This window comes from Salvelinus namaycush, chromosome 20 (genome assembly GCF_016432855.1).
Source record: "Salvelinus namaycush isolate Seneca chromosome 20, SaNama_1.0, whole genome shotgun sequence".
Taxonomy (NCBI): domain Eukaryota; kingdom Metazoa; phylum Chordata; class Actinopteri; order Salmoniformes; family Salmonidae; genus Salvelinus; species Salvelinus namaycush.
The window spans coordinates 43864614-43878576 of NC_052326.1; the positions used below are offsets into that span (position 1 = coordinate 43864614).

A 13963-nucleotide genomic window follows, 5' to 3' on the forward strand; every position below is an offset into this window, starting at 1 on the left:
TTTGAGCCTGACAACGGGCCACCCTCAACAAGGTTGAAAAGCAACAGTGAAGATGAGGCATCAGAGTCTGATGTTCAAGAGGTGGACATTGAGGAGGTCCAGGGAGATGACATGGAAGCCTGAGAGGAAGACAACCAAAGCTTTAGTTTCTAGACTATCATTTTACAGATGTATGTTGAAAATGTTTTTGGGAGATGCCATGGATCATTGGGGATCATTCAATATTCCCTTTCTTTTGTTGTTCAGTGAAATTATCCCATGTGAAAAGTCAACTCTTTTCATTAAAGTTCAATTCGTAACTAAATTGTTTTTATTTCTATTGGAAGGATTTAATAATTTGCAATTATGTCTACTTATTATGAGGAAAAATGTTTATGTTTCTGTCTCCATTTTTGCATATATCCAATGCAAAAAAACATCTACATTTAAATGGTATTAATATGCATATATTTCCACCTCTGAATATTCCCAAAAATGTACACAAGTGTGATGGTTGCTGATAATGGGCCTCTGTATGCCTATGTAGATATTCCATAAAAAATCTGCTGTTTCCTGCTACATAGTCATTTACAACATTAACAACTTCTACACTGTATTTCTGATCAATTTGATGTTATTTTAATGGACAAAAATGTGCTTTTCTTTCAAAAACAAGGACATTTCTAAGTGACCCCAAACTTTTGAATGGTAGTGTACACACACACACAGTACCAGTCAAAAGTTTGGACACACCTACTCATTCAAGGGTTTTTCTTTATTTGTACTATTTTCAACATTGTAGAATAATAGTGAAGACATCAAAACTATGACATAACACATATGGAATCATGTAGCAACCAAAAAGTGTTAAACAAATAAATATATATTTGAGATTTTTCAAAGTAGCCACCCTTTGCCTTGATGACAGCTTTGAATAAAACATTTATATATGCACTGAATATGAACTGAAGCGAAAATCTACTTCAAATTACCGCAAAAATTTGACAGAGGAATAGTTTTCAGCCCCTCAAATCCCATTGGTCACGATTTAACTTGAAAGCAACCATGGGCCAATTAAATGATACTAAATGAGTGATTTAATTACATTTACATATCAGGCATTAAGCGAGGGAGCACCGTTAGATGGTTATCTTAGTTAAAATGAGGATGAGAGAAGTGAGAGATAGAGAACGAGCGAGAGAGAGCGAGAGAGCGAGAGAGCGAGAGAGCGATAGATAGATAGAGAGGAGAGAGGAGGGAGAGAGAGAGCAAAGGAGAGAGAGATAGATAGATAGAGAGAGAGAGGAGGGAGAGAGAGAGAGATATAGAGAGGAGGGAGAGAGAGAGAGGGGGAGAGAGAGAGAGAGAGAGATAGATAGAGAGAGAGAGAGAAGGAAGAGAGAGACAGGAGGGAGGGAGAGAGAGAGAGATAGAGAGAGAGAGAGAGGAGGGAGAGAGAGACTGAGGATTAGACCAGTTCTGTTGCTGCTTGGCTGGAGAAAAACCCTGCCCCCATACCAGTCTCCCCCTCCCAACCAGTCTAACACTACCCAACTCACCCACTCCTCACCACCCCCACCCATCCTCCATATTGAGATGCAATGTACTCACTACTCAGACGAATTACTTGAGCTAAAAGTCTATTTCTCATTGTGGTACATTGTGTCTGGGTCTGCATTGTGGTGGGCTTTGACTGCAGAGGCTTTAGCAAACATTTCCCTAAATGTGTTGTTATCTTCTATCTTGCATCACAGCAGGAGCCCCTGCTTTACAACCCCCCGCTGCCATGGCGACAACAACAACAGCAAAATGCTGGGCGTTATTAAGACTACACAATTTCACTAGTAATTATCCGTGGAAGAAAACTTCTTCTTTTTTTCTACTCCCTAGTTGTGTGTTTAATAACTATCTACTGTCTATGGATTGGTGCGCTAACCACACACACGTAGAGAGCATTCAGAAACTATTCAGACCCCATCCCCTTTTCCACATTTAAGTTACAGCTGTATTCTAATATGAAATAAATAAATACAAATATGATCAATCTACACACAATACCCCATAATGACAAAGCGAAAACAGGTTTTTTGAATGATTTGCAAATTTATTAAAAATAAAAACAGAAATAACTTATTTACATAAGTATTCAGACTCTTTGCTAAGAGACTCAGGTGCATCCTGTTTCCATTGAACATCATTGATGTTTCTACAACTTGATTGGAGTTCACCTGTGGTAAATTCAATTGATTGGACATGATTTGGAAAAGCACACAATGCACAATATAAGGTCCCACAGCTGACAGTGCATGTCAGAGCAAAAACCGACCCGTGAGGTCAGAGACAGGATTGTGTTGAGGCACAGATCTGGGGAAGGGTACCAAAAACTTTTTTCAGCATTGAAGATCCCCAAGAACACAGTGGCCTCCATCATCCTGTCATGACTGTCCTGATCAGGTCAGGTTACAGGAGACCACAACCCTACAGATTATCTCTCAACCCCAACAGATGAGGAGAGATCTAAGGGTCTGAAGATGTGGGGGTTTTATGACCCCCTCACACCCATGGTAATTCTGAGGCCACAGAAAATATTCCCTCTCACTATGGAGAACCAGCCTCAGAACTTTAAACATGCAATAAAGGGACATTGGAACAATGGTTTCCGTCAACTACAATGGTGGTCATGACGATAGATGGAATATGAAAATGTATGTCATTTTTGTTTTGTTATTAAAGGTTAATAGATTACGTTATTATGAAAACATTGTAACGTTAAGAGTTTTCCTCGTATATGCTTGATGTTTATACATTGTACGTTGTGTGGAAAATGTCCAAATCAAAGAGAATGTTTCGGTAGAGATGAAATGTGAAGTTAGTTGTCTAAAATTGGATTTGAGTAAAATCTATACCTTGCCCCTCAAACTTGGTACGCCCAGAGAATTGCCCTGAAGGCGGTTACGCCCACTTCTGACCCGAGGGTATAAAACCTGTGAGTGCAGAATTAACAGATTAGACTAAGTGACCCGAGCTGCAGCCAAAGGTCTAAAAGGTCAACAAACCCAAAACGCAACAAGTTTGAAGACAAATAAATCTTTTTCTACCCAAGCTACGGATGAGTAGCAGTCAAAGCGGGTGTATTCAAGCCGAACCACCTAGCCTCCACTCCCCATCGAATCGTGGTATCTACACTCTTTCATCTTTACGCTGTGAGCTCTGAGCTACAGAGCTATCTGTCCTCCGAAGACCCCTTCCAGAGCGAGGACAAAGGAACAGGCCAGTAAAGCCAAAGGACACGGACATCGTGTCGTGAGGACACCTAGAGAGGTGCGCAGGAGAAGTGCGTCATTGAGCAGCTTGAACGGTCCACGCGGGAAAATCCACGGAGACCTTCCACAAGTAATAACATCATTATATTCTGACTCATAACAGCGGCAGTTTAGGGCAAGGCTAGGGTTAGAATGAGCATAGTTGACAATTTCACCCAAATGTATATTCCTCTCGTGTAATCTCTCTCTTTCTCTCTCTTTTAAATCCCCATTTTGGGTAACACGCGCCCTAGTGTGTTGGCCCGTTATACTAAGTTCTAATCAATAGCCTAGAATGTGTTTTTGTGTATGTGTATCTTTTATCATCATTTTAGCTTTTTAGTAAATAAAGATTCAACTAAGATTGGTGTGGTGCGAATTCATTAGTGAGACCCGGGTCCGTGCAGAATCCTGGGCTATACGACGTTCAGAACGAGACTGTTAGAGGCAACTGGTTAATTAGCGGCTGTGGTAAAATCGATATTCTGATATTCTTTGAGTTAATTTGGGAAATAGAAACTCAATAAAAACTAGTTTTCCCATGGTGCCCCAGGTTAATGAGTTAATAATTGCTTGATTCAGTTAATCACGTAATTAGAAACTTGTAATCATTCGATGAGCAACAGTCGCCACATTAACTAATACAACGTCACGACAATCCTTAAATGGAAGATATATGGAACCACCAAGACTCTTTCTAGAGCAAGCCGCCCAGGCAAACTGAGCAATCAGGGGAGAAGGGCCTTGGTCAGGGAGGTGACCAAGAACCCAATGGTCACTCTGACAGACCTCCAGAGTTCCTCTGTGGAGATGGGAGAACCTTCAAGAAGGACAACCATCTCTGCAGCACTCCACCAATCAGGCCTTTATGGTAGAGTGGCCAGATGATAGCCACTCCTCAGTAAAAGGCACATGACAGCCTGCTTGGAGTTTGCCAAAAGGCACTATAGGACTCAGACCATGAGAAACAAGATTCTCTGGTCTGATGAAACCAAGATATAACTTTTTGGCCTGAATGTCAAACGTCACGACTGGAGGAAACCTGGCACCATCCCTACGGTGAAGCATGGTGGTGGCAGTATCATGCTGGGGGATGTGTTTTCAGCGGCAGGGACTGGGAGACTAGTCAGGATCGAGGGAAAGTTACAGAGAGATCCTTGATGAAAACCTGTTCCAGAGCACTCAGGACCTCAGACCTGGGTTCAACTTCGAACAGGACAACGACCCTAAGCACACTGCCAAGACCACGCAGGAGTGGCTTCGGGACAAGTCTAAATGTCCTTGTGTGGCCCAGCCAGAGCCCGGACTTGAAAACCCGATCGAACATCTTTGGAGGCCTGAAAATAGCTGTGCAGCGACTCTCCCAATCCAAGCTGACAGAGCTCGAGAGGATCTGCAGAGAAGAATGGGAGAAACTCCTCAAATACAGGTGTGCCAAGCTTGTAGCGTCATACCCAAGAAGACTCAAGGCTGTAATCGCTTGCAAATGTGCTTCAACAAAGTACTGAGAAAAGGGTCTGAATACTTATGTAAATGTTATATTTCAGTTTTTTTAATTTGCCAACATTCATAAAAAAACGTTTTTTGCATGGTCATTATGGGGTATTGAGTGTACATTAATGAGGGAAACATAAAAAAAAAAATCCATTTTAGAATAAGGCTGTAATGTAACAAAATTTGGAAAAAGTCCAGGGGTCTGAATACTTTCTGAATGCACAAACACATGAAGGCATGCACACATGTACACACACACACACATCTACTTGTCCCGTGTGGCTCAGTTGGTAGAGCATGGCGCTTGCAACGCCAGGGTTGTGGGTTCAATTCCCACGGGGGGACCAGGGTTCAATTCCCACGGGGGGACCAGGATGAATATGTATGAACTTTCCAATTTGTAAGTCGCTCTGGATAAGAGCGTCTGCTAAATGACTTAAATGTAATGTAAATGTACTTGCTGCCTCGGTAATTGACTTTAAAAAAGTGAAGACATCACAAGAGTGTAAAGTGACTGTCTAGTCCTGTGTGTGTGTGTGTGTGTGTGTGTGTGTGTGTGTGTGTGTGTGTGTGTGTGTGTGTGTGTGTGTGTGTGTGTGTGTGTGTGTGTGTGTGTGTGTGTGTGTGTGTGTGTGTGTGTGTGTGTGTGTGTGTGTGTGTGTGTGTGTGTGTGTGTGTGTGTGTGTGTGTGTGTGTGTGTGTGTGTGTGTGTGTGTGCGTGCACTCCTGCCTTTCTAAATCGTACACAAGGGCTGTATGGCACTGTAGTTTCAAATCGATTTTACACATGCAACATACCCCTGCCAGCCGCGTAGTTGTATTTTATACATGCTACATACCCCTGCCAGCCACACAGTTGTATTTTACACATGCTACATACCCCTGCCAGCCACACAGTTGTATTTTACACATGCTACATACCCCTGCCAGCCACACAGTTGTATTTTACACATGCTATATACTCCTGCCAGCCATACAGTTGTATTTTACACATGCTACATACCCCTGCCAGCCACACAGTTGTATTTTACACATGCTACATACCCCTGCCAGCCACACAGTTGTATTTTCCACATGCTACATACCCCTGCCAGCCACACAGTTGTATTTTACACATGCAACATACCCCTGCCAGCCAGACAGTTGTATTTTCCACATGCTACATACCCCTGCCAGCCACACAGTTGTATTTTACACATGCTACATACCCCTGCCAGCCACACAGTTGTATTTTACACATGCAACATACCCCTGCCAGCCACACAGTTGTATTTTACACATGCAACATACCCCTGCCAGCCACACAGTTGTATTTTATACATGCTACATACCCCTGCCAGCCACACAGTTGTATTTTACACATGCTACATACCCCTGCCAGCCACACAGTTGTATTTTACACATGCTACATACCCCTGCCAGCCACACAGTTGTATTTTACACATGCTACATACTCCTGCCAGCCATACAGTTGTATTTTACACATGCTACATACCCCTGCCAGCCACACAGTTGTATTTTACACATGCTACATACCCCTGCCAGCCACACAGTTGTATTTTACACATGCTACATACCCCTGCCAGCCACACAGTTGTATTTTACACATGCAACATACCCCTGCCAGCCACACAGTTGTATTTTACATATGCAACATACCCCTGCCAGCCACACAGTTGTATTTTACACATGCTACATACCCCTGCCAGCCACACAGTTGTATTTTACACATGCTACATACCCCTGCCAGCCACACAGTTGTATTTTACACATGCAACATACCCCTGCCAGCCACACAGTTGTATTTTACACATGCTACATACCCCTGCCAGCCACACAGTTGTATTTTACACATGCAACATACCCCTGTCAGCCACACATTTGTATTTTACACATGCAACATACCCCTGCCAGCCACACAGTTGTATTTTACACATGCAACATACCCCTGCCAGCCACACAGTTGTATTTTACACATGCAACATACCCCTGCCAGCCACACAGTTGTATTTTACACATGCTACATACCCCTGCCAGCCACACAGTTGTATTTTACACATGCAACATACCCCTGCCAGCCACACATTTGTATTTTACACATGCTACATACCCCTGTCAGCCACACATTTGTATTTTACACATGCTACATACCCCTGCCAGCCACACAGTTGTATTTTACACATGCAACATACCCCTGCCAGCCACACAGTTGTATTTTACACATGCTACATACCCCTGCCAGCCACACAGTTGTATTTTACAAATGCAACATACCCCTGTCAGCCACACATTTGTATTTTACACATGCAACATACCCCTGCCAGCCACACAGTTGTATTTTACACATGCAACATACCCCTGCCAGCCACACAGTTGTATTTTACACATGCAACATACCCCTGCCAGCCACACAGTTGTATTTTATACATGCAACATACCCCTGCCAGCCACACAGTTGTATTTTACACATGCAACATACCCCTGCCAGCCACACAGTTGTATTTTACACATGCAACATACCCCTGCCAGCCACACAGTTGTATTTTACACATGCTACATACCCCTGCCAGCCACACAGTTGTATTTTACACATGCAACATACCCCTGCCAGCCACATAGTTGTATTTTACACATGCTACATACCCCTGTCAGCCACACATTTGTATTTTACACATGCTACATACCCCTGCCAGCCACACAGTTGTATTTTACACATGCAACATACCCCTGCCAGCCACACAGTTGTATTTTACACATGCAACATACCCCTGCCAGCCACACAGTTGTATTTTACACATGCAACATACCCCTGCCAGCCACACAGTTGCCATCCACACAGTTGTATTTTACCATGGCAGAAACTTAGCCAGCTATTTAGAAAGTATACTTGAACGATATAGCGTGTCAAAGCCAGAATATCACTTCCAGACTTAGCTTTCCCTAGCCCTTTTTGGTCACACTATAAATGATTTAACATGCAGTGGTAGCTTACATAAAACTCAATCTCCATGCTACTGCCCTCTCTGTGGCCGTTTACTCATGTGGCTAGAGTGCCTTGGTTAAGTGAAGCTCCCACGACACATCAGGCAAGTAGTGACAATAAGTGATAAAAAATTATTCTGGTATACCACAAGACGGTGTTAACCCTCTGAGCTAAAGCCCAGGCATTCGCTTGGGGAGCTAACACAAGTCTAAAGATCACATGAGTGTGGTTCACCGAACCATTTGCTGTATAACAAGACAGTGATTACCCCTCTGAGCTAAAGCCTAGTGCTTACCTTGGATGTTGAAGGGGTTGTCGATGACAAAGTTGCCGTTCCACACCACAGATAGGTCCACGGGCAGGTCACTGATGTCATTACCCTCATAGTTATACTGAAACCATAGAAACATAGTAACGATAAGTTAAACTATAATGGTGTTATTTTGTTATAATGTTGTTAAAATGCCCCTGATGTTCAACTGAAAGACAACCCATTGTTGTTGCTGGCAGTTTATGGTGTGTAATTTTTATCATGTGAACATCGCCTGAAAACACATTTCCATTTGGGGACAATAAAGTTTGAACTGAACTGAACTATTGCGATGCCTTCATTTCTGTTTGGATTATTCGGGTTTTTTGCTGTCTGAAAAGTTGATGAATAAAAACAAGTTTTATACAGTAATTACACTAATATCCGTTTCTAGGTTTTACATTCGCGTATCGTTCATGGCTCATTTGAATATAAAGCACACAAGCATAATGGACTAATAATGGAAGTACACTTGGCCGTCTCTTGTTTCTCTCAGTAAATACATGCTCATTTAATAGGATAGAGTTAGAGGGCAGCCTGGAAATCCAAGAACAAGTGCCATGATATGTTTTTAATAATCACGTTCTTAATAGTATTGTAGATGATTAATAGGAGTAATCCTTCTTGTTCAACATGTCTCTCTCAAGCACACATCCCAGATCAGAACTCCTACTCTAAGACACTTTGTGAATACAGAATCTGGGCAACAGATAAAAGGCATGTAAGCATCTAACTACGACCTATGACCACAAGACAACATATTCGATCCATCTATCTGCCACTATCGGCAAAATTATAGAGTGGCACTCGGTTTACTAATTTTAACATTGCGGTCCAGTCATTTCACATAATATGCCATAATATCACATAGTAGGCCGTCATTGTAAATAAGAATTTGCTCTTATCTGACTTGCAAAACAAATGTAATCTGTAAAAGTAAACACGACACAGAAACGTGCATACAGCAGATAAGGATGCATGTACACAGCAATGTCACGGTACATGATTGGTTGGTTCATTCATTCACCACATTGTGATTGGACAATTTTCTTTCTGTCTACAGACTCTAAAATCTAATTAATATTCACAGACATACTTAAAAAATAAGTCATACTTTTGGACTGATCTTGAAGGACTTCTTGAACATTTCCAGCCATATTTTTGAGAGAAATATTACTTATTTAAAAGGCATTATATATTTATTGGGCAACTTTACTCAGGGTGAATGCAATGCTCACCAACATTTATGCAACTTTAATCCAACTTTTCAGTGGTAAAGTATGTTAGCTTCTATAAGGACTCCAGTACTGTATTAGAGATTTCAGTGGTAAGGTATGTTAGCTTCTATATGGACTCCAGTAATGTAGCAGAGTTTTGACACCCTGGTTAAGACAAGTAAAATAAAAGGGTAGTGTAAGGAGAGAGTGAGAGAGAGAGAGAGGTACTCACAGAGAGAGAGAGAGAGAGAGAGAGAGAGAGAGAGAGAGAGAGAGAGAGAGAGAGCGAGAGAGAGAGAGAGCGAGAGAGAGAGAGAAAGAGAGAGAGATTAAAGTGGCGATTCTGATCCAACCATACATTAATGCATTGTGCCCCTGTCCTGAGAGGATCGAAGATCAAAATGTAGCTAGAAGTAGTAAGTAGGCGAAAGTTAACTAGCTGGCTCATTGTTGCCAATGAAAGGAAGTTAGGCTAGCGAGCAGGCATTTTAGCCAGGTAGACTAGGACAACAAAAACTAAAAGTGTATACTGTATGACAGTCATGGACTGTTTAGGCAACCTGAAAGAAGAGGATGGCATTGGTGTTTCTCTACATGTGGTGTAAGTCAAAATGTTTTTTCTACTTGCTCGCACAGAAACACACACACACACAAATCAGAACCACGGAGAGTGAGAGAGATGGAGTCAGAGGGAGAGAGCTCCACTTGCCCCTCCTTTTGCTCTAACAGAGATAGAATGAAGGAAGAAGCAGATAGGAAAGGAAAAGGAAGAAGAGGAAAAAGAGACAGAAAACAGAACAGTAGTAGACTAGATACAGAACAGTAGTAGACTAGATACAGAACAGTAGTAGACTAGATACAGAACAGTAGTAGACTAGATACAGAACAGTAGTAGACTAGATACAGAACAGTAGTAGACTAGATACAGAACAGTAGTAGACTAGATACATAACAGTAGTAGACTAGATACAGAACAGTAGTAGACTAGATACATAACAGTAGTAGACTAGATACATAACAGTAGTAGACTAGATAGAGAACAGTAGTAGACTAGATAGAGAACAGTAGTAGACTAGATAGAGAACAGTAGTAGACTAGATAGAGAACAGTAGTAGACTAGATAGAGAACAGTAGTAGACTAGATACATAACAGTAGTAGACTAGATACATAACAGTAGTAGACTAGATACATAACAGTAGTAGACTAGATACATAACAGTAGTAGACTAGATACATAACAGTAGTAGACTAGATAGAGAACAGTAGTAGACTAGATAGAGAACAGTAGTAGACTAGATAGAGAACAGTAGTAGACTAGATAGAGAACAGTAGTAGACTAGATAGAGAACAGTAGTAGACTAGATACAGAACAGTAGTAGACTAGATACAGAACAGTAGTAGACTAGATACAGAACAGTAGTAGACTAGATACAGAACAGTAGTAGACTAGATAGAGAACAGTAGTAGACTAGATAGAGAACAGTAGTAGACTAGATAGAGAACAGTAGTAGACTAGATAGAGAACAGTAGTAGACTAGATAGAGAACAGTAGTAGACTAGATAGAGAACAGTAGTAGACTAGATAGAGAACAGTAGTAGACTAGATAGAGAACAGTAGTAGACTAGATAGAGAACAGTAGTAGACTAGATAGAGAACAGTAGTAGACTAGATAGAGAACAGTAGTAGACTAGATAGAGAAAAGTAGTAGACTAGATAGAGAAAAGTAGTAGACTAGATAGAGAACAGTAGTAGACTAGATAGAGAACAGTAGTAGACTAGATACAGAACAGTAGTAGACTAGATACATAACAGTAGTAGACTAGATACAGAACAGTAGTAGACTAGATACAGAAAGAAAACTGTAGTAGACCAGATACAGAAACAGAACAGTAGTAGACTAGATACATAACAGTAGTAGACTAGATACATAACAGTAGTAGACTAGACACATAACAGTAGTAGACTAGACACATAACCGTAGTAGACTAGATACAGAAACAAAACTGTAGTAGACCAGATACATAACAGTAGTAGACTAGATACAGGACAGTAGTAGACTAGATACAGAACAGTAGTAGACTAGATACAGAACTGTAGTAGACTAGATACAGGACAGTAGTAGACTAGATACAGAACAGTAGTAGACTAGATACAGAACAGTAGTAGACTAGATACAGAACAGTAGTAGACTAGATACAGAACAGTAGTAGACTAGATACAGAACAGTAGTAGACTAGATACAGAGCAGTAGTAGACTAGATACAGAAACAAAACAGTAGTAGACTAGATACAGAAACAAAACAGTAGTAGACTAGATACATAACAGTAGTAGACTAGATACAGAACAGTAGTAGACTAGATACATAACAGTAGTAGACTAGATACAGAACAGTAGTAGAATAGATACAGAACAGTAGTAGACTAGATACAGAACAGTAGTAGACTAGATACAGAAGGATAGTAGACTAGATACAGAAGATTAGTAGACTAGATACAGAAGAGTAGTAGACTAGATACAGAAGCGTAGTTGACTAGATACAGAAGAGTAGTAGACTAGATACAGAAACAGAACAGTAGTAGACTAGATACAGAAACAGAACAGCAGTAGACTAGACACAGAAACAGAACAGTAGTAGACTAGACACAGAAACAGAACAGTATTAAAACTAGATAAGGAAAGAGAACAGTAGTAGACTAGATACAGAAACAGAACAGTAGTAGACTAGACACAGAACAGTAGTAGACTAGATACAGAAACAGAACAGTAGTAGACTAGACACAGAAACAGAACAGTAGTAGACTAGACACAGAAACAGAACAGTAGTAGACTAGACCCAGAAACAGAACAGTAGTAGACTAGACCCAGAAACAGAACAGTAGTAGACTAGATACAGAACAGTAGTAGACTAGACACAGAAACAGAACAGTAGTAGACTAGATACAGAAGCAGAACAGTAGTAGACTAGATACAGAAGGAGAACAGTAGTAGACTAGATACAGAAACAGAACAGTAGTAGACTAGACACAGAAACAGAACACTAGTAGACTAGATACAGAAACAGAACTAGACCCAGAAACAGAACAGTAGTAGACTAGATACAGAACAGTAGTAGACTAGACACAGAAACAGAACAGTAGTAGACTAGATACAGAAGCAGAACAGTAGTAGACTAGATACAGAAGGAGAACAGTAGTAGACTAGATACAGAAACAGAACAGTAGTAGACTAGATACAGAAGCAGAACAGTAGTAGACTAGATACAGAAGCAGAACAGTAGTAGACTAGACACAGAAACAGAACAGTAGTAGACTAGACACAGAAACAGAACAGTAGTAGACTAGACACAGAACAGTAGTAGACTAGATACAGAAACAGAACAGTAGTAGACTAGACACAGAAACAGAACAGTAGTAAACTAGATAAGGAAAGAGAACAGTAGTAGACCAGACAGAGAAACAGAACAGTAGTAGACTAGATACAGAAGCAGAACAGTAGTAGACTAGACACAGAAGCAGAACAGTAGTAGACTAGATACAGAAACAGAACAGTAGTAGACTAGACACAGAAACAGAACACTAGTAGACTAGATACAGAAACAGAACACTAGTAGACTAGATACAGAAGCAGAACAGTAGTAGACCAGACAGAGAAACAGAACAGTAGTAGACCAGACAGAGAAACAGAACAGTAGTAGACCAGACAGAGAAACAGAACAGTAGTAGACCAGACAGAGAAACAGAACAGTAGTAGACCAGACAGAGAAACAGAACAGTAGTAGACTAGATACAGAAGCAGAACAGTAGTAGACTAGATACAGAAGCAGAACAGTAGTAGACTAGATACAGAATCAGAACAGTTGTAGACTAGATACAGAAACAGAACAGTAGTAGACTAGATACAGAAACAGAACAGTAGTAGACTAGACCCAGAAGCAGAACAGTAGTAGACTAGACAGAGAAACAGAACAGTAGTAGACTAGACAGAGAAACAGAACAGTAGTAGACCAGACAGAGAAACAGAACAGTAGTAGACCAGACAGAGAAACAGAACAGTAGTAGACTAGATACAGAAGCAGAACAGTAGTAGACTAGATACAGAAACAGAACAGTAGTAGACTAGATACAGTAGCAGAACAGTAGTAGACTAGATACAGAAGCAGAACAGTAGTAGACTAGATACAGAATCAGAACAGTAGTAGACTAGATACAGAATCAGAACAGTTGTAGACTAGATACAGAAACAGAACAGTAGTAGACTAGATACAGAAGCAGAACAGTAGTAGACTAGATACAGAAACAGAACAGTAGTAGACTAGATAAAGAAACAGAACAGTAGTAGAGTAGATACAGAAGCATAACAGTAGTAGACTAGATACAGAAGCAGAACAGTAGTAGACTAGATACAGAAGGAGAACAGTAGTAGACTAGATACAGAAGCAGAACAGTAGTAGACTAGATACAGAAACATAACAGTAGTAGACTAGATACAGAAGCAGAACAGTAGTAGACTAGATACAGAAACAGAACAGTAGTAGACTAGATGCAGAAGCAGAACAGTAGTAGACTAGACACAGAAACAGAACAGTAGTAGACTAGATACAGAAACAGAACAGTAGTAGACTAGACCCAGAAGCAGAACAGCAGTAGACCAGACAGAGAAACAGAACAGTAGTAGAC

At 40.8% G+C, this 13963-nt stretch overlaps 1 protein-coding gene across 1 annotated transcript in view; it reads right to left on the reverse strand.

The window, feature by feature from the left end:
- LOC120065392 (plexin-A1-like) overlaps window positions 1-13963 on the reverse strand; it is a 384951-nt gene that overhangs the window by 128767 nt on the left and 242221 nt on the right. Inside the window, exon 10 of the mRNA XM_039016370.1 lies at window positions 8054-8150. Within this exon, the coding sequence (XP_038872298.1) occupies window positions 8054-8150 (97 nt within the window). The remainder of the gene's footprint in view (window positions 1-8053; window positions 8151-13963) is intronic.